A 20,730-nucleotide genomic window follows, 5' to 3' on the forward strand; every position below is an offset into this window, starting at 1 on the left:
CGAGTCCCGCTGCCCAGGGGGAGAGAACAGCCGCCGCCTGGCCCCGCGGGCCGCCCCCCTACTCTCCCTACCGCCCGACTGAGTCCTGCCTGCTCGGGGCCAGGCCGGACTCTCACTCACCCTGGCCCCGTGCTTCCCCTGCGTCTCCGGGCCTCCCTCCAGCGCTTGTGGAGGAAGGGGGTTTTTGTTTGTTTGTTTTTTTTGCCCCGCCCCCCTGGCGCCCCCCCCCCCCCCCGTCCCGATATTTGACTTGGGTGATCTGGTCACCCTACACCCTCCAAATAGGAGGGGAAGGAGGAAAGAGTTGTGTGGATGTACACAGATACATATATATATATATATTAGGGGAACTCCAGTTATTGATGAGTTATTTTCCTTTTACTATCATGAAATGGGTTTTGCTAACTCCCAGTTATTAGGGAGATTAGCAAGCAGTAGACAGCTACAGAGGGAGTGCTTAGGAGATTTAATTAAACAGAGACTGAAGCACTACTCTCTCAAATCAGAAATCAGACTGGCATCTCAATGGAAAGAGGAATGCTTCATCCGGCATGGTTCAAATGCCAAGTACCAGCTTTACATATTGCCATAATGGAAACGTTACAGAGGGAAGTCATTGAGGTAACCAGCCTGTCTCTCCTCTCTCTCCAAGTCCCCCTCAGTGGCAGTTGGTGCCCAAAGGAAACGGTGGCGCTCCAGTCACGCTGCTCCTTCCCCTTTCCTGCTCTTTACCATCCCTTCCAACAAGGACATAGGCAAAAGGCCCCACCTTAGCTCCTTCCCTCCCCTCTCCTGAAAAGAAGCTGTGGCTCCAGTCACTTAGCTCCCACTGTCAGACCTGACAAGCCAAAGGCCATCCCTCACTGAGCTCCTGAATCTCCCCGCTAGGCTCCTACACTGCGTGAGAGGCCCAACCCTTCACCGCTGGGCTGCTAACCATCCATTTCCCTCTTCCTACACACTTGCTGCCTCTGCTCCTCTTTAAATTTGCAGGACGCTGGACAGCTCTGCTTCCCTTTCCCACTGCCACAGCATCTAAGGAAGATGTGGAGCTCTGTACTGAGGCTGTGCTCAAAGGGAATTGAAAAGGCAGCCTGTGAACATGTGCTGGTCCCTGCACTGTTCAGCTAAAGGCAACCACTTCCATCAACCTCTTCCTCCCCGGACAGCTGCACTGCAGGGGCTAAATGTCAGCAGCCCCACTGGACTGCTCTCCATGGAGCTGCACTGGGAAAGAAAGAGGAGAAAGGATGGATATTTGAAAACCCCAAAAATCTAAAGAGGGTATGATTTAATATGGTGGGGCTTAGTCCCTACTGAGCCACTACTGGTCTGTCTGGTATTGGTAGTACGCTCAGTAACATAAGAGAGCTCAATCCATTTTCACAGTCTCTCAACAGTTATTGTTTTCCCCTTGGACATCTCCACAAAGAGCCAGATGCTTCTGAAGGGCTTAGTTGTACTTATCATTCATTTATTTATGGTAGTGCCCACTTGTGCTAGACACATTCCAAACACGGAAGGATAGTCCCTCCTCTGAAGAGCTCACAATTTACGGGCTGGCAGGCAAGCAGACAGAGATTAGAGGGAAGAGGAACATTAGACAATTTATATTCAAATCAATTTGATTCATTGTAGTTTAGAGGGTTTAAGTGGAACTTTAGTGATGCAAACACCTTGAACTTAGAGGCAAATGTCACTCAAGGAGCCAAGCAAGTGAATACACTTTTCCCAATAAAATACACAAACTTCTAGACTCTTTATTGCACGGGGAGATGGAGGGAGGGGAACTATAGAGGTCTATCTGTAGAGGCAAACATCTGCACAGTCCTCAGAATGGGGCGGGGGGAAGAAACATATTTAAATCCTGTTGCAGGTCCTGGTATGTCCTATCAGACTTCTTGAAATTAGAATGCAAAGAAGCTGGATACTTGCAGACATCCAGGCAAAATCCTTAAGGTCTTTAAGAATAGGTAAGGACACCTTCCTTGGATTGGAAAACACTGAATAATTTATACGACTTCCTTGGAACTGCAGCCACAAGAATCTCCAAAGCTTTGTTGTCATCTGGAGAGTAAGAGGAAAAGGTAATGAGAATTCATTCATGAATGTAGAGTCCCAGGTACTCTAACAGCCCTAAATGTGAAATTAAGGCCATACTGGCATGTAAGCTGAACACTGACCATGAGTAACATGAGATGGAACAGTAGTTCCCCATACAGTTGGGGAAATGCAAGGGAAAATACAGAACTCTGCTCTGGGGGAATGATAAGAGAACCAGGGCCAGGTGACTCAGAGGTATCTGACATTGGACACTCATCCTCTCTGAGAACAAAAGAAGGTATTGGTTTGCTGAGTGTTAACTGAAGCATGGGCATCCATCTCAAAGATTCATATGGATCTGACCTAAACCTCATTTGAGGCACCTTCCACTCAGACAATGGATCAGAGGACCCTCTCTGTGCAGACCCTGATGGATCTGTAAAGATTTTGCTCCAAGTCCCATAATTAAATCCTTCCTCAACCCTCATAACAGTTTCTAACTTTAGTATTGGCTTGGAGGGTACGAGACCTAGTGTGGAACTAAAGAATCGCTTGAACACCAGGCCTGATGCTTCAGTGGATCCAAGTGTCTTGAATCTAACTGTTGAGAACAAAGCCCTGCATGGAAACATGGCAAAGAAATATGGTCAGAACCAGAGTCTCCTCTGTGCCTAGAAAGTGATCAATTCAACTCTCCTGATCTCCTTACTTCCAGCTTAGGGCTCTCTTCTTTGCAAGAGCGGGTGTTAAAATAGCCTCTCTTTTCTCTTAAAAGGCTCCAACAGGGGAATCAAAGCCTTCTGAAACTCCAGATAAAACAGATGACCCAAGGATTCAGAGCCAGAATGGAAGATCTGCACACTATGGCACCTCAATCTGTGCAAGAGCATCACTAGGTTAATTGCTCTGATCTTTCCTCATCCCAGAAGTAGAGACTGCACAGGCAAAATAAGTTTGGGAGTGTGACCTTCCACTGAATGCTGGAAACATTTTACACGGTTACTTACTGGTAACTGTCGTTCTTTGAGAGTATGGCCTTTGCATATTCACACTTGTGGGACTGATGCACCTGGGGTTGGGCTGTGGACTAGAGAGCAGTCCCTTAGGGCCATTTGCCCCTTCTTCTGGATTCTGAAGGTACAAAAGGAAGCATGGCCCAAACCACTCTCAATTTGTTTCCTAATTTCAGAATTCTTTGCCTGGAACTCTGAAGAAGTGGGGAAGGTTGTCAGGGACTGGGAATATGCAGAGGCAACACTCTGGAAGAACAACAGTTACTGGTAAGTATCCTCCCCTTCTTTGAGTGGCCTCTGTGTATTCCCACTTGTGGGAGATTAGCAAGCAGTGCAACCTACTCAGAAGATGTACTGAGGAGTTTTAGGTGATCAGAGATTGCAAGATTGCCCAAATGAGCATCAGCTCTGAATGGCAGGTCAAGAAAGCATCATAAGTGACCATAATTTCGTTCTTCAAGATCAGACATGAGTGAGGGACAAATCTGGTTTCAAGTACATACAGAACTTCAAGTAACAACTTTGCAAATTCTCTGAAAAAGACAGATGGCCTGCAATGGATGCTGGTTTTAGATTAGATGAGTACCATTAGATATATTCAGGTGAATGAACACCTGGTGAGTCATAACAATGATGCAAAAGAGAGTTGGGGAAATATAAACAGGATAGAGGCCTGTAAGAGATGGAAACAGAGATGACTTGAGATTGACAATGTGGATAAAATCACTGCCCACATCACATTTCCCATATAGACTACAGTTTACAGAGAATTGGCCATTTGGACTGTACCTCACTATGACTGGGCTGTAACTATTGCTATGAGGAATGTCCTCTTCAGAGGTGTATGGTACAGATAATACTCTCACCAATAGCAAACTGGAGGTTCCAAGAGCTTTGTGAAACAAGACTCCAGTCCCAAAGCAAAAGAGATGCATGCACCAGGGGGAATAAATACATACATCTTGTGGTACTCCAGCACAATCAACTACACTGCTACAAAGAAATCAAGATTCTTTGGCACAGCCATGAAGGCAAAGTCTGGGGCCAAAGAAGTCAGGAAAAGGTTTCCACTGCACAGCATTTACTGAAGAAAGAGCACATCCGGGAGAAGAGGCAATTGTGTAAGGAATAACATCCATATGGCTGTGGCATTTCAGGTGTATTGCATACTTACAAGAGTCTGGTATTGCAATTAGTCTCGTGCTTTTCATTACCCCAAGAAATGCAGATATCCAAGAGTTTCTATGTATCTGGAAACATTACCTCATTTATATCCACTGCACTGCAACACGTAATGCTGTTTGGATAATTTCCCAAGCTGTTTTCTTTTTTTGTTTTTGAAATTTCTCATTAATTGACAGTTTAAATTTATAATTGTAACTTTTAACATTCAGAGGGCTTGTCCACAATGGAGTAGCAATCTGCACAATGGGGCTGTGATTTCTAAAGAGGTTACACAGTAATTGGTCTGTGTAAGCCCTGCTGGTACGCACACCAGCAGGGCCTACACAGACCAACTACTGCGTGGCAAATTGGTGCACTTTACAAATCACACCCCAGTAGTGCACATTACTAGGGTGACCACCTTTTCAAAAGGCAAAAGCGAGACACATGCAGGTAGGGTTGCCAACCCTCCTTGTTTCACTGGGAGTCTCACGGAATCAAGCTCTGTCTCCCAGAGGCTACTGAAGCCAATCTGGGAGATTTTAGACCACTAAAAGTCCGGTGGCGCAGCAGGGCTAAGGCAGGCTCCCTGCCTGCCCTGGCCCCGCGCCGCACCCAGAAGCAGCCGGCACGTCCCTACGGCCCCTGAGGGAGGGGCAGGGGGCTCTGCACGCTGCCCCTGCCTGCAAGCACCGCCCACGTAGCTCCCATTGGCCGCAGTTCCCAGCCAATGGGAGCTGTGGAGTTGGCGCTCAGGGCGGGGGCAGTGCGCGGAACCCCCTGCCCCTTCCTTAGGGGTCGTAGGGACGTGCCGGCCACTTTCGGGTGCGGTGCGGGGCCAGGGCAGGCAGAGAGCCTGCCTTAGCCCTGCTGCACCGCTGACCAGGAGCCTCCCGAGTTAAGCATCGCCCGGCCAGAGCCTGCACCCCAACCTCCTACCCCAGCTCTGAGCCCCCTCCCGCACCCAAGCTCCCTCCCAGAGCTGGCACCCCGCATCCTCTTGCACCCCCACCCCCTGCCCCAGCCATGAGAGCCTCCTGCACCCAAAATCCCTCCCAGAGACCGCACCCCCTACCCCAACCCCCTGCCCTGAGCCCCCCCTCCTGCACCCAAATTCCCTCCCAGAGCCCACACCACCTCCTGTATCCCAACCCTCTGCCGCAGGCTCAGCGCAGAACCCCCTCCCACACTCTGAACCCCTCGGCCCCAGCCCAGAGCCCACACCCCCTCCCAAACCCAACCCCCCATCCCACCCCAGTAAAAGTGAGTGAGGGTGGGGGAGAGCAAGCAATGGAGGGAGAGGGGGATGGAGTGAGCAGAGTGGGGCTCTGGAGAAGGGGCGGGGCAGGAGTGGAGCATCAGGGCAGGGGCAGGGCACAGGTGTTTAGCTTTGTGTGATTAGACAGTTGGCAACCCTACACGCAGGATCCCCACCAGTCTGTGTGGCCCCACTCCCTTCCCCTCCTCTTCCCCTGAGGTCCCGCCCCCCTGGCCAGGCTGGAAGCCAGAGCCAGGCCATGGTAAGAGCCACTCAGGGAGCCCAGGCCACTGTGGGGAGCCCCAGACCCTCTCCCTGCCTTGGGCAGCATGCCCCAGGATGTGGAGACATGGTCTGGGGGCTGCTTTTTGGCACCTCAGCACCCCACCTAGGGCAGGTGGAGGGTCCGGGGCTCCCCACAGTGGCCCGGGCTCCCTGGACAGCTCTTACCATGGCCCTGCTCTGGCTTCCAGCCTGGCCAGGGGGCGGGGCCTCAGGGGAAAGAGGAGGAGCAGGGGCAGGGCCTCGCGGTGAGGCGGGATAAAGGCCCACCTCAGCCCCCCTTACTGGAAAGAGACTAGTGCCATCCCTGAGCCTGGGGCAGGCGTGGAGCAGCACTGCAGGGAATTCAGGACAAAGGCTGTCCTGTAGTCATTCAGTTCGGGACCAGGACTTGAACTTTGCATTTCAGGACTGTCCTGCCCAATTCAGGACAGGTGGTCACCCACAATGTAGTCAAGCCCTAAGTCAGGATTTCCCAACACAATAGCCAACATCAGATCTCATGTTAGACCTTCTTTGGAAACTTCTAACCTCCCTAATTCTGAAAGGTTAAGTGGAGAAATGTAAATGACCACGATATAGGTGTGCAAAATGGTTCATCCCCAAAAGTTAAATGTAGGCCAGAACTAGTCTGGTTTATCTTCTTTTCTTTTCTTTTCCCTATTAGAAACCACACACAAATTTAAAATGATGCTACTAGAAGGGGATGGATTACTCAGAACCTTGGGACATGGAACACTGCGCCTGTCCTTTCTAGTTCACTATTTTCAATACAGAGCATTGGTTTACATGAAATGAGTTGGTGTTCTGAGCCCACCTCTCAGTGGACAGGTGTCCACTGCACAAGACACACACATCTGCCTCCCTTGTTGGTAGTCTCAGCTGAAAGGCTAAGGATCTACATACCCTGTTGCTAGAAGTGATGCCTCCATGTCAGAGTGCAGGCACAGGGGGGTCACAGTGTGGGGAAACCTGCATTGCTGTTGTCCATGCTGTAGCACTTCAAGAGACAGAGGATTTCACTTTGAAAGGTGTCAGTCCAGCACTTTACACTGGCATGAACCTCACTTTAAAAAGTATACACATACACACACACGTTTGTATATCTATATCTTTGCACACATGACACATACAGAGCACTCAAATGTAAGGAAGAGATGAAAACAGAAAAGTATCCATACCAAACCAGGAAGAATTGGTGCAAGCCACATGTGTCTGCCATCACCACTGTCATTAACTCTGTCAATGAGTTTATCTGGAGTTCGGATATCTCCACACACACCCTCTAAAATGTTGACACTGTCTGGAAAAGCAGCAATGTCTGAAACAAAACTTAAGCTTAACTAACCAAACAGGAAGAATCAAAAACACCATCATTTTACAACCTATGTTTTTTCTACCAGACTTCGTGATAAATGTATTCTCTTTAGCAGTATAGATTATAAAATCCTTCCTACAGCTAGGCTGATTAGAGGACACTTATTGGTGACTTTGTCAGTTAACTGAAGAATTTAGGGCCAGATTTTCAAAGGTATTGGAATAAACCAGCAGATGGCACCTAAGTGCGAGCAGCCAAGTCCTGGAGGATCAATGGCTTATAGGAACAAAAGGTTAGAGGAGTCCATGCCAGCTGGGAGGAACTGGGGGATGGGTACCATCTTGGCTGTAGTATGTGTGTGTGTGGGGGGGGGAGGGGCTTCGGTGGAAGGAGGAAGGATTGTGTTTCCCTTGGTGTGGGTGTGCATGAGTCTGGGGGAAAGGACAAGTTGTGAGCAATTTGGACTCAGATTTGCTAGTGTCCCGAGGGCAGGTGATGACCAAGCAGTCAAAAAGCAGCGCCCCACCAGGCTGAAGGCTCAGACTGAGCAGCCACCAGAGAGCAGTACACCTCACCAGGCTAGTGCAGCTCAGCTTTATGTGTCCCACCAGTGGGATTAGAGGCCTCGGGTGAAGGAGCTAAAGGTTTTGGGCACCTCCAGAGGCAGGAGAAGAGACTGTGCTGTTGTTCCACTGTTTCAGTGTTGCTGTTGAATTCCCTTACGTTTCTCACTACATTTAGCCCATTGCTCTGTATCCATTCCCATGCCTAATATTCCTTTATAGAAATGGTTACAAAACTCTGGTGTAATTCAGTTTTGTGCCAGGAGTTTCTGGACCTCCATAAGCAAAGGAGGCAAATACCTGACCCGGCAAGGAATAGGTGCAGCAGTCTCACTACCTAAGGACATATCCAGCATACGGAAAAGGGGGTGTTTGGCCTAGTATTTAGGAGCCTATTGGGATTTTTGAAAATGCCTACACGGATTAGATATGCCTAACTCCCACTGATTTCAAAGTAAGTATCTCTGACTTCATAACACAGTTCCATCCTCACAGATGAGAGTGTCCTCTCCATACTTTTCTGTGTTGAACCCCAGTTTTATAGTATGAACTTGTGAAGGTTCCTCGTGTGAAACCTGGGTCAGGGGATGTCAATGGAAAAAATAATCATCCCAGGGGTCTGAGCAGGCTCTTATGATCTCTTTGAGCTTTGGATCTAGAGTGCCATACCTTTATACTTTTGATAACTATTTTCCCTATGGTAGTCTGTATGAGTAATCCCAGGCACATCAGCGAATAAGTGGGTGTGAGGCTGCCCTTGTCATGATTTAGCATAAATCTGAAAGATAACAGCACCCTGATGCCAGTGTTTGTTGCCTGTTCCAATTCAGTACTGTATCTTGTCTTTGACAACTAGATAAGGGAACAAATGAATTTCTTTGGTTCTGACTTGAGCCACTATTGTTACCACACCTCTGTGAATAGGCTCAGAGATGTTTGTAGCTTGAAGATTCAAATCTATCGCTGCCTGAATGATCTTCTGATAAAAGTAAGAGTTTGTTTACTATGACGTACTGTTCCAGTGGTAAGGTGACATGTGTCTCTGGACAAAGAAGTAGATAATATGTAATATTAAATGCCTTAACTTTACATTGGCTTGTGGTTTTGTAATAAGTAATGCAGTATTTTTGTCTGCAGATAAATAAATCCTTCCTCAGCAAGGGGAACAGTCTGCCATGCTCGTCAAGACACCATATTCTAATATTATCATCCGTCAGGAGAAGAGGTTCCAGACTCCTTTACAGGGACCACTCACCCACAAGCTGTTTTCAAGACAGATTTAGGAAAAGTCTTCCTGATCTTGGATCAATTTCAGAAGTTTAAATCCTTGGTTCTCTCAAAGCTTTGAGACCATCAAAAAAATCTCAGCCTTCCAATGCAGGAGAGGGTGCGGGTTCTGGGAGCTGTGGGTGGCCGTGCCTGCAGACAGTCAATGTAAACAAACTGTCTTGCGTCCTGCCAGTGGATTATCCTGATGGGCCGCGTGTGGCCCGCGGGACGCAGGTTGCCCACCACTGGATTAGAGAGTGAGAACACCCTAAAGGAGCACATGTGTGGAGGAGCAGAAGAAAATGGAAATCTTGAGTTAGGGATCTCAACCAGGACAAAAGTCAGAAGGACTGCTAATTTTGGAGAACTGCTCCTCCCACTGCAGAGATGTGAGGGAATATGCTGAAGGAAAAGTACAAAGGAAGGGAGAGAGATCCTTTTCTTGAGCAGAACAATGGAAGAAGCTTTGAAGCAGAAACTGGAGTTTGAATGTCAATCATACCTTGGAGCAGTGGGTTACCCAGAGGTAAAAGAAGCTGGAGACTAAGGCTAGTGAGCTCCTGAAACTTGCCAATGAAGCATTAGCCTACACACTGTGGCAGAAGAAGCTGGGTTGCAGGGAAAACTGGTCCAAGACTGTGAAAGATGGTGTGACCAGGACACTAAAGCATGGGTGGAGACCTGCACGCACATGCTGAGCCCAGAAGTAGATTAGTGGCAGGCTGGTATAGATACAGGGGAGTTGTTTGACCCCTCAAAGCTCCAGAAAGGCCTTCCAAGAAGGAAAATTGGCTGTTTGTCAAAGGACTGGGAATCCCATGCACGAACACTAAGAACTAGTACACAGAAGAAGCTGCAATAATGTCAGTAGACTCCTCAGTTACTCAGCAGACCTATATAATAATGGGCTGGAGGGAACTGGAGGAGAAGGCTGCTACGACTGATGGGAACTGGGCTGAAATCCCTGAGACCTGCTCTTCACGGGAAAGGTTCTTAGTGGAAGCCATAAAGTGGAAGCAGAGGCTAACCCGCAACAGAGCTGAAAAGGAGATTGGGGAACAGCAGTCTTCGCTACTATAGAAGGAGCTAACTGCACCCCAGAACCAGCTTAATGTCAAGCAAGGGTTGAAGTCTGACTTGAAGAAGGGTAAAGAACTAGAGGACCTAAAGGCTGAAGTGGCCACCCTGCAAAAAGAGCTGGAATATTGCAGAGTAACGCTATACAGAATGAGAACAGGCTGGTGAAGGAGGTACAACAGTCAGCTGAAAATAAGAGCTGCCCTGTGTGACAGACCCAGACCAGTGGGGTACAGGAGTCTGGTAGAGGGCAAATATACTGGTCACTGGATGAGTAGTTTTCTGTTCCCTGAGTGACCAGAGCAGGGGCTGCACTGCTAGAACCAGTTAAGGCAGGCAGGCTAATTAGGACACCTGGAGCCAATTAAGAAGAAGCTGCTAGAATCAATTAAGGCAGGCTAATCAGGGCACCTGGGTTTTAAAAGGAGCTCACTTCAGTTTGTGGTGTGAGTGTGAGGAGCTGGGAGCAAGAGGTGCAAGGAGCTGAGAGTGAGAGGGTGTGCTGCTGGAGGACTGAGGAGCACAAGCGTTACCAGACACCAGGAGGAAGGTCCTGTGGTGAGAATAAGGAAGGTGTTTGGAGGAGGCCATGGGGAAGTAGCCCAGGGAGTTGTAGCTGTCATGCAGCCGTTACAGGAGGGGACAGCTGCAGTCCACAGGGCCCTGGGCTGGAACCCGGAGTAGAGGGCGGGCCTGGGTTCCCCCCAAACCTCCCAATTGACCTGGACTGTGGGTTCTTCCAGAGGGGAAGGTCTCTGGGCTGTTCCCCAACCCACATGGTGAATCTCTGAGGCAAGAAAATCTGCCAATAAGCGCAGGACCCACCTAGATAGAGGTGGAACTTTGTCACACCTGCTAGAGCTATAAAAACATGGGACCATGAGGAAACTGCAAGACAAAGCCCCAGCCACTGTGCTACTAAAATGAAGGTACCTACCCCGAAGAATAATGAAAACTTGTGTAGTTCTATGGTCCAGAAGATCATTTAAAAATATTCTGGGTGCAGGAAGAAGATCAATGGGGGATGCTGAGTGAGCTGTTAAAAGCTGTAGGAAAAAAAGGGTGACGTTCTTAGTATTCAGAAACCCTGAGAGATGAGCTTGAATAAAGACAGTCTTAATTCTGAGAGATGTGCTTGTGTCTGGCTGTAGCCAGGGAGGCTCCTCCCCAAGAGAGCAAGAGGCTGCCTCACACCAATGTAACCATGGTAAAAGCCCAACGTTGTTGACCACATTCAAGAAGCTCACCTCTTGAATCCTGATTTCTTTCCTTTTGGTGGTGGTTTGGAACTGTGGATCTGTGCCAAGGCACACGAACCAACAAAATAAAAAATAAAAGTAAAATAATTAAAATAAAAATAAATTAAATAATCAAAATGAACAGCTCTAGCCTAACTAAACTGAATAGATAATTAGGTCAATAAGCAGGCACTGGGAACAATCTGTTCCAACAAATTCAGGTCAGCTCAAGCTGGTGAGATTCCTGGTCCGTCTGCTACTGTGGTTGTAAGGAACTGAGGCAGCTGGAGCCCACCACTCCCTTCTATAGCTTTGCCTTCAGAACATTCAAGAACAGTGAGGGGAGGGGCAGGAGGAGCCATGAGAATGCTCTAATGCAGTGCTTCTCAAAGCTGGTCCGCCGCTTGTTCTGGGAAAGCCCCTGGCGGTCCGGGCCGGTTTGTTGACCTGCCGCGTCCGCAGGTTCAGCTGATCGCGGCTCCCACTGGCCACGGTTTGCCGCTCCAGGCCAATGGGGGCTGCGGGAAGTGGCGCGGGCTGAGGGATGTGCTGGCCGCCCTTCCCGCAGCCCCCATTGGCCTGGAGTGGCGAACCGCAGCCAGTGGGAGCCGCAATCGGCCGAACCTGCGGACGCGGCAGGTAAACAAACCAGCCCAGACTGCCAGAGGCTTTCCCTGAACAAGCGGCAGACTGGCTTTGAGAAGCACTGCTCTAATGGGCACTACCATGAGAAGGATCCACCAGTCCAAGCTGCATTGCCAGGCCCATCCCAAGGGCAGGAATGTGAAGAGGCCACTTGATGAAGCAGCAACATTATGAAATTGTACCTCAATAAATATCACCAAAAACTCAAGAGCAATCACAACAGTTAGTCAGGAGGGGTAATACTGCACTTTTTGTATAGGTCAGCAGATGATGGTAGGATAGGGTCCATCAAGGACTGAAGAATACATTTGAAAGAGATAAAGAAGCTCAGTCTGGTAAAGGATACTGTTTTCAGTGAGTAAGATTTTGTCTCCATGTTCATTATACAACTCTAGTCCGTTCAAACCAATATAGTATGGATCACCCCAGCTCGTTAGAAGCTGAAACTGGAAAATAACTGAAAGATGTTATTAAGGAAAATTTTGATTCCAACATTTTTTCTATTTCAGAAGAAAGTTATAAGAGAATATTAAATCTCTAAGGTGAAGAAATGGCTGTGCAACCTTTGCTCTGCCCACTTGTGGGTATGCATTATGATACTGTCTTTAATTACAGGGGCACACACTATTTAGTACATCATACATTTTTTTCTACAGTCTTATTTACATGGGTAACATCTTGCATTATTCTTTTTCATTCTCTTATTACTTTCACTAATTCATTGTCATAATGGTCAAATATTCCTTCCTTGACTTAGACTGCTTCTACCATAAGTTGTCTTCTCTCTAATTAATAATCTGCATTCACAATACCATACATATTCTTTTTCTCAAGCATCACAGTCTTCCCTAGGTGCGGGTCACATGATGAGCCAACTAACTACGAAACTAAATAAGCTATGCACAAATACACGACACAGGTATCCTGATTTGCAATTCAGGAGAGGATTCGGGTAACTATAAAGCCCATTTAGCTAACAGTTTATATGGGATACAATTAATTGGTATACAGATTCACTGATTCTGATGTTAGAAGGGACAATTATGATAATCTAGTCTCGTCTCTTTCATAATACAAGCCATATAATTTATCCCGGTAATTCCTATGCCAAGTACAATAACTTCTGATTGAACAAGATCATGGCATTTAGAAAAAACATCCAGTTCCAGGTGTTGTGGAGTCCACTACTTCCTTTGGTAAATTGTTCCAATGGTTAACCACCTTCACTGTTAAAAAACTGTGCCTTACTTCCAATCTGAATTTGTCTAGCTTGAACTTCCAGCCACCGGACTTTTGATTAAATAGTTTGCACTAAGTGAGATTTGAAGACCTTGCATCATCCTTTTAAGTCCTTGTGCTGGACTAATCCCAGACCCACATAGTAACTGGGAATAGGAATTGCCATCCTGGATCAGGCCAGGGTCCATCAAGTCCAGACTTCTGTCTCCAACTGTGGCCAGGGCCAGATACTTACCACAGAAGTGCAAGAAACCCCACAGTACGCAGATGTGGGATAATATGCATCTCCTAAGTATCAGAGGTGTAGCCGTGTTAGTCTGTATCCACAGAAACAACGAGGACTCGGTGGGGGGGCGGGCACCTTAAAGACTAACAGATTTATTTGGGCATAAGCTTTCGTGGGTAAAAACCCCCACTTCTTCAGTTGCATGGAGTGAAAATTACAGATACAGGCTTAAATATACTGGCACATGAAGAGAAGGGAGTTACCTTACCAGTAGAGAACCAGTGTTGACAAAGCCAATTCAGTCAGGGTGGATGTGGTCCACTCCCAATAGTTGATGATGAGGTGTCAATACCAAGAGAGAGAAAATTGCTTTTGTAGTGAGCCAGTCACTCCCAGTCCCTATTCAAGCCCAAATTAATGGTGTTAAGTTTACAAATGAATTGTAGCTCTGCAGTTTCTCTTTGAAGCCTGTTTCTGAAGTTTTTTTGTTGAAGGATGGCTATAAGGTGCCACAGGACTCTTTGCTGCTTTTACAGATCCAGACTAACACGGCTACCCCTGAATGTCCAGGGAAGATTGAAGTGTTCTCCTACTGGCTTTTGTAGGTTACCATTCCTGATGTCTGATTTGTGTCCATTTATTCTTTTACGTGGAGACTGTCCGGTTTGGCAGAGGGGCATTGCTGGCACATGATGGCATATATCACATTAGTAGATGTGCAGGTGAATGAGCCCCTGATGGTGTGGCTGATGTGGTTGGGTCCTCTGATGGTGTTGCTAGAGTAGATATGGGGACAGAGTAGGCAACGAGGTTTGTTACAGGGATAAGTTCCTGGGTTAGTGTTTCTGTGGTGTGGTGTGTAGTTGCTGGTGAGTATTTGCTTCAGGTTGGGGAGCAGTCTGTAAGCGAGGACTGGCCTGCCTCCCAAGATCTGTGAGAGTGAGGGATCGTTTTCCAGGATAGGTTGTAGATCGTTGATGATGTTGTGGAGAGGTTTTAGTGGGGGACTGTATGTCATGACCAGTGGTGTTCTGTTATTTTCCTTGTTGGGCCTGTCCTGTAGTAGGTGACTTCTGGGTAACCGTCTTGCTCTGTCAATCTGTTTCCTCACTTCCCCAGGTGGGTACTGTAGTTTTAAGAAAGCTTGATAAAGATCTTGTAGGTGTTTGTTTCTGTCTGAGGGACTGAAGCAAATGCAGTTGTATCTGAGGGCTTGGCTGTAGACAGTGGATTGTGTGATGTGTCCTAGATTGAAGCTGGAGGTATGTAGGTAAGTATAGCGGTCACTAGGTTTCAGGTATAGGGTGGTTTTTATGTGACCATCACTTATTTGCACTGTAGTTCCCAGGAAGTGGATCTCTTGTGTGAACTGGTCCAGGCTGAGGTTGATGGTGGGGTGGAAATTGTTGAAATCCAGGTAGAATTCTTTAAAGGCCTCCTTCCCATGGGTCCATATGATGAAGATGTCATCAATGTAGCGAAAGTAGAGGAGGGGCACTAGGGGACAAGAGCTGAGGAAGCATTGTTCTAAGTCATCCATAAAAATGTTGGCATACTGTGTACCCATAGCAGTGCGCTGACTTGAAAGTATAAGTTATCCCCAAATCTGAAATGGTTGTGGGTGAGGACAAAGTCACAAAGCTCAGCCACCAGGTGTGCTGTGGCCTCATCAGAGATACTGTTCCTGACAGCTTGTAGTCCATCCTCATGTGGAATATTGGTGTAAAGAGCTTCTACATCTTGGTGGCCAGGATGGTCACCAATGCATTGCAGTTTCCTCAGGAAGTCGGTGGTGTCTCAAAGATAGCTAGGAGTGCTGGTAGCCTAGGGTCTGAGGAGAGAGTCCAAATAGCCAGATAATCCTGCTGTAAGAGTGTCAATGCCTGAGATGATGGGGCATCCAGGATTTCCAGGTTTATGGATCTTGGGTAGCAGACAGAATACCCCTGGTTGGGGCATCTCCTAACCACTAACAGAGAGAGGCTTGAGCCCTGAGAAGCAGGTGGATTTATACCTTGTTTTTAGTGTTTACTGTTATAACATTGTATAATCTTGATATTTGTGGAAATGTCCAATCCTTCTTTGAATCTCATTAACTTCTTTGCCTCAGTGACATCCTGGAACAATGAGTTTGTGTGAAAAAATATTGCCTTTTATCGCTTTTGAATTCACTGTCTCTCAATTACTTTGAATGTCCTCTTCTTCCCACTTGGATAGAGAGAGAAAAGAAGTTCCCAATCCAACTTCTCTACTCGGGAAAATTGAGTTTAAAATATACAATTAACATAGTTTAGTACAAACCATTGTTACGTCCTGACCTACATTCATGTCACTAGTTTTTGTCCTTATTTAAATCGTGTCCAGCTTTATTCTGTATGGAGGCTTATAAAAACAAGAGGCAGTTTTTAGAATTGATCCTGAATTAGAGGCGGAGCCAGTGGAGAGTTTGAAGCTGGGGTTACATATTCATGCTTTATTGTACAGGCTATTTATATTTATTTGTATTTTAATGATGCCTCTCACATGCTTTAGGTACCTCACTTAAATTAAAACAAAGCCATATAGAGGAACTCTGAAAACGCTGGGGTCAAGAGAGAGGGATTCAGGGAGACCAAAAAAAAACCAGAATTGCAATACCCATAATAATAATAAAAATAATCACAAGATACTATACATAATAATACAAGTGAGAAAATGATAGAGAAGGATACAACCACATGGCATCAATGGTGCTTCATAGTCCATACTAGCTTGTTCCATCCCACTTGAATCAGTTCTGCCAAAATACAGAAGAAAAATTTTAAAATCCTGACATATTTAGTAAAGAACAAACACTCTCCACCAAAAAACGATCAAAAAACAAAAACAAAAAACAAAAACAAACCAGTGAATCTGGAGAATTTATCCATCTGCTTTCAGCACAGGAATTCTCTGAGAAACTACAGGAAGAGGGCCTTATTTTCACAGCTGAGTGCAGAACTCCACATCTATTTTGTACACACATTTATTTCTTCATGCTAATTGTCCACTGTGCATCTAATTGGCCACTTGCACATACAGTCTTTGTAAGCACATGTGAAAATTAGGCACACAGTTGAGGGCAGATTTAAGTGCATGTAATTTTTAAAAAGTATGCCTGAAGTACTTGATATTTGTATCCATGCACTTCATAATGCATCTGCTTCAGGGAGGCCCATCCAAACAGACTACCTTCAAGGAATAGGTAAGAGAATATGTAAGGTTTAGATAGTAAGAACATTCTATTTTACCTCCCATATGGTCTGATAATCTGTTGGGGCTTCAAGTAGTCAACAAAGAGAATTTCTTGAGCAAAGTCAAAGTGACAGTTGCCTGGTCCCTTTCGGATAAGAAAGCCCTCTGGCGGGGAGATACAGTGTCCATCCAGCAAGACATGGACAACCTTAGCCTAGGGAAAGAACACCTTATTTTAAAACATATGGATCTAATACAAATATGTTAATTTCACTGGCTGAAACAACTTAATTATTAAAGATACTTTTGTTGTATTGAACTTATTTCATCTCCCTTTTGACAAATTCATTGGAATCTGAATTCTTACAAAAAAGAAGGCGTAAAATACATATACCTCACTAGTGACACAAGAAGTGTAAATCAAAATGTCATTGAGATAAAAATTCCCAGGAACAATGAGCGTGCTCACACTCAGAGCTTAGCCTCCAATATGCTAATTTTAATTCCTAGTAAAATTCCATAAAAAAAAACCTTCATTTAAAAGGGACGGAGGCTGGTTAAGAGTGACATCCCACAACACCAAACCTAGGGTACATCTACACTTACCGGAGGGTCCGGCGGCAGGCAATCGATGTTCTGGGATCGACTTATCGCGTCTAGTGAAGACGCGATAAAATCGATCCCTGATCGCTCTGCCGTCGACTCCGGAAATCCACCGCGGCAAGAGGCGGCAGCGGAGTCGACGGCAGCGCGGCAGCGGTCGACTTTCCCCCGTCCTCACCGCCAGGTAAGTCGACCTAAAATACGCAACTTCAGCTACGGTATTCACGTAGCTGAAGTTGCGTATCTTAGGTCAGACCCCCGCTGTAGTGTAGACCTACCCCTAAAAAGCAAGGAAGTAAGTTATGGGACACTGCTATGATCACTATTGAGCCTGTTTGAATGTATATAGGCTCTTGATAGAAGTGCTGTATTTTTAAATCTTAAATTTGAATTTTAAAAGTAAATGATTTTATTTTAATAAAGGTAAGTATCACTTTCCCCTAGATTGTTGTTACATTGCTGTTTAAAGTTAGTAAATTTGGTTTTACTAGCATCAGCAAAATACAAACTAGTAGCAACTTAAGCAACTGCTTTCACCTGTAATAAGAAGTAACTGATTAACCTCAGAATTAAGAGGAAGAGAGTTTAGCTTTGTGCTCTGGAATTCAAGGTTGAATGTTTGAGGAGTGACTGTTTATAGTTCCACTTTTTGTCAGATCTGCAGTTATTTTAGTAATTTATAAATCTGTTTGGGGTTTGGATTTACACTGGGGGATGTCACACCTACCAACCTTTATCTTTTTGAAGAAAGCTTTTGTTTACAGAACTTCTTTGATTTTTAATACAGCAAGTGTTGAAGGGCTCTGGGAGACATATAAGAGGAGACAGTGATGCTCTCCACGTCAACTTTTGCCATGTATATAGGAATATTGATGGAGCAGGGATGCTTGCAGTGAGAGGAAAGAGCAGAATGCAGGGAAATAACACAGCTGGGCTCTTGGTAGTTGCCTTCTAGTTTTAGCCTTTGGTGTCATGTTTCCTGGCCTTCCCAACAACTAAGAGTGTTAGAAATGTCCTCCTAAAAATGATAGCTCAAATTCAGATGTATTCACACGACTCCAGAGACGGGGGCCTTAAGAAACACACCAAATATCACACAACTCACAACAAAATTGTGAGGGTTGGCAGTACTGAGCCCCAGCACTGCAGCATGTAACCTCTTTCTCAGGGGAGCTCTTTCCACTGCTCTAGCCAAGGATTGTGTCACAGACTATCTCCCCGCAGTTTCCTAGCCAAAACATAGATGGCAGCCATCTTTTCTGGGGGCAGCCTGTAGCTGCAGCCAGTAGCGTAGCTAAGGGGGTTCAGGGGAAGCAGCCGCTTCCCCTCAGTAAATTTTTCAAAAGTGGCGCCTGCCGGGCCGCCGCTGGGGTCCTGCAGGCACATGGGGGGGGGGGGGCGGCCCGGCGGGCCCCCGGGGGGCCCTTGGGGGGGGGGGGGGCGGGGGGGGCGGCCAGAGGAGCGAAGGGGCCGGCTCCTCAGCCATCACGCCCCTCGCGGCCCCAACATCGCCGCCACAGCCGCCTCCTGCGGCGGCTCAGTGCGCGGTGGCCAAGCGCTCCGCAGTTGGTGGGCAGCTTCCCTCTCCCCAGCAGCTTCCTGCTTCTGGGCCGAGGGAAGCAGGAAGCTGCCGGGGAGAGGGGATCTGACCGCCAGCTGCCCCTCACCCGCCGCGGGCTCCTCCTCTGCAGCGCTGCCCGCCACGGGGCTGGGGCTCTCCCAGGGCTCTGCCCTGCACACGCCCAGCACCCCCAGGGCTGCTCCTGCCTCCCCGGGCTGGCCCCAGATCCCCTCTCCTGGGGGGCTGGGGTCCTGCTGCGGCTTGCGCCCCTCTGCCTCCTCCGCGGGGCAGGCAGCCCCAGGCGGTTGAGGCCGTGCCACCCCTTCCCCAGCTTCCCCCTCCAGGCTCCAGCAGCCCCCGCACTGCCCTGCCGGACCTGTTCAGCCCTCGGCCCCAGCTGGGGGCTAACTTGGGATGGGGTTTGCGCCTGGCGTGCTCTGTGCTTGGGGCGAGGCGGAGATGGAGGAGCGGGCGTTCAGCAGCCCCGCCGGCTGGACTACCAGCTCCACGGAGCCGCCGCTGCCTCCTCGAGGCCAAGCGAGGCCGCGGAGACCCAGCAGGACCCCGCGCCCTCCCCAGTCGGGGAAGAGACTGAGAGAGAGTCCCTCCCCTTCGGCCCGGACAGGAAGGTGAGTGATCGAGCGCGCGCTGGGAGCTCGGCCCAGGGCCCAGTGCCCCATCCCTCTGCCCAATGCCCCCCGCAACACCCCATCTCACCCGGTGCCCCCCAGGGCCCGCCAGGCAGATGGCACCAGGTCCTGCCCTCATGCAACCCGCCCCTACTGTGCAGGTGAAGGGGACGGCCCGGCCCGGGGGGAGCCGCAGCAAAGCCCCGCCCGGAGCTGGTGCAGGAGACAAGCGGGGCTCTCAGCCCAGGCTCTGTCATCAGCCTGCAGCGGGGAGTGGAGCCACCCCCCCAACCAGCTTGGCTCAGTCCAGCCCCACTCTTAAAGGGACACGGACCCCACCGCGGCTCGGCCTGGCCCGGGGGGGTGTCAGGGTGCGTGCAGGGGGCTCCTGGGTGCCTGCAGGGCCCTGGCAATATATGGGTCTGGAGGAGCCAGCCAAAGGGGGGGGGCGCGGAGCGGCCGGAGGAGGAGCCAAGGGGGGCGTGGCCACAGGAGGAGCCAAGGGGAGGCGCCTTTTTTATGTTTGCTCCCCCTGCTCTTAAAACCTGGCTACGCCACTGGCTGCAGCCCCACTGGAAATGAAAGAGCAAAGAGGTAGCCATCTTGAATTGGTACAGCCTTATAGTCAGATGGCAAGCAGCACTCTTAGATGTACTACATTTCAGTTGAATCAGGCTCCCAATTTGGAGAGGGGAGAGAGAGAGAGTCCAATCAAAAAATATACTTTAGCCTAAGGGAAGGAGCACTGACCTGGGAGCCAGGAGAGCCCAGGCTGAAATCTCACCTATTCTACTCACTGCTGCTTATATTTGTGTGCATTTTACAGCCCTTATTACTGAGCTATACCTCAAACACCTATTTGAGGAGGCAGTCAAGTATCAGACGTCCTATTTTACCAATCAAGTAGCAGAATTGCACAAGTTCATTTCTAGCACAGCTGGGAATAGAATCCAGTTCAGTAATTTGACAGAATTTAGTCTCAACTACACTGACAAACCAATGTGAAAAGCTATCCTGTTAATCATCAGTAGGCCACCCCACCCCAGTGCTAGGACTAGAACCCAGTATTGTACAGCTGACTAGCAAATAGTTACTTAAGCCACTGGAAACAGGTACATGTCACTTTCCCCTCTAGTGGCTGCTCCACTGAGAGAACAACACTTATTCCTGCACTTCAGGTGTTAGAAAGATGGGCTGGGAATGTGATGGTCTGTGGTTCAAACTCTGCTGTGACCCTCACCGGGTTCCCTGATGGCTGCACTGTAGAAGTCGTGATTTTCCAAAAATTACAAAAAAGGCTTATTTAATTCACACAGTGAGAAAATATCTTTAGGCAAGTTTTAATCTGCCAACTAAGGTGTATGTGACATGTAACAAAAAACAGGTGTT

The 20,730-nt window shown here is 47.9% G+C and overlaps 1 protein-coding gene across 1 annotated transcript in view; it reads right to left on the minus strand.

Moving 5' to 3' along the window:
* The window catches only part of KIAA0556 (KIAA0556 ortholog), a 190,311-nt gene that overhangs the window by 12,610 nt on the left and 156,971 nt on the right, over positions 1 to 20,730 (minus strand). Inside the window, exons 20-24 of the mRNA XM_029911288.1 lie at positions 16,605 to 16,762; positions 16,047 to 16,111; positions 12,217 to 12,327; positions 6,894 to 7,081; positions 6,046 to 6,176 (exon numbers count right to left, since the gene is read on the minus strand). Of these exons, the coding sequence (XP_029767148.1) occupies positions 6,046 to 6,176; positions 6,894 to 7,081; positions 12,217 to 12,327; positions 16,047 to 16,111; positions 16,605 to 16,762 (653 nt within the window). The remainder of the gene's footprint in view (positions 1 to 6,045; positions 6,177 to 6,893; positions 7,082 to 12,216; positions 12,328 to 16,046; positions 16,112 to 16,604; positions 16,763 to 20,730) is intronic.

The sequence above is a fragment of the Terrapene carolina genome, unplaced genomic scaffold, assembly GCF_002925995.2.
Source record: "Terrapene carolina triunguis isolate 2854851 unplaced genomic scaffold, T_m_triunguis-2.0 Scaffold93, whole genome shotgun sequence".
Taxonomy (NCBI): domain Eukaryota; kingdom Metazoa; phylum Chordata; order Testudines; family Emydidae; genus Terrapene; species Terrapene triunguis.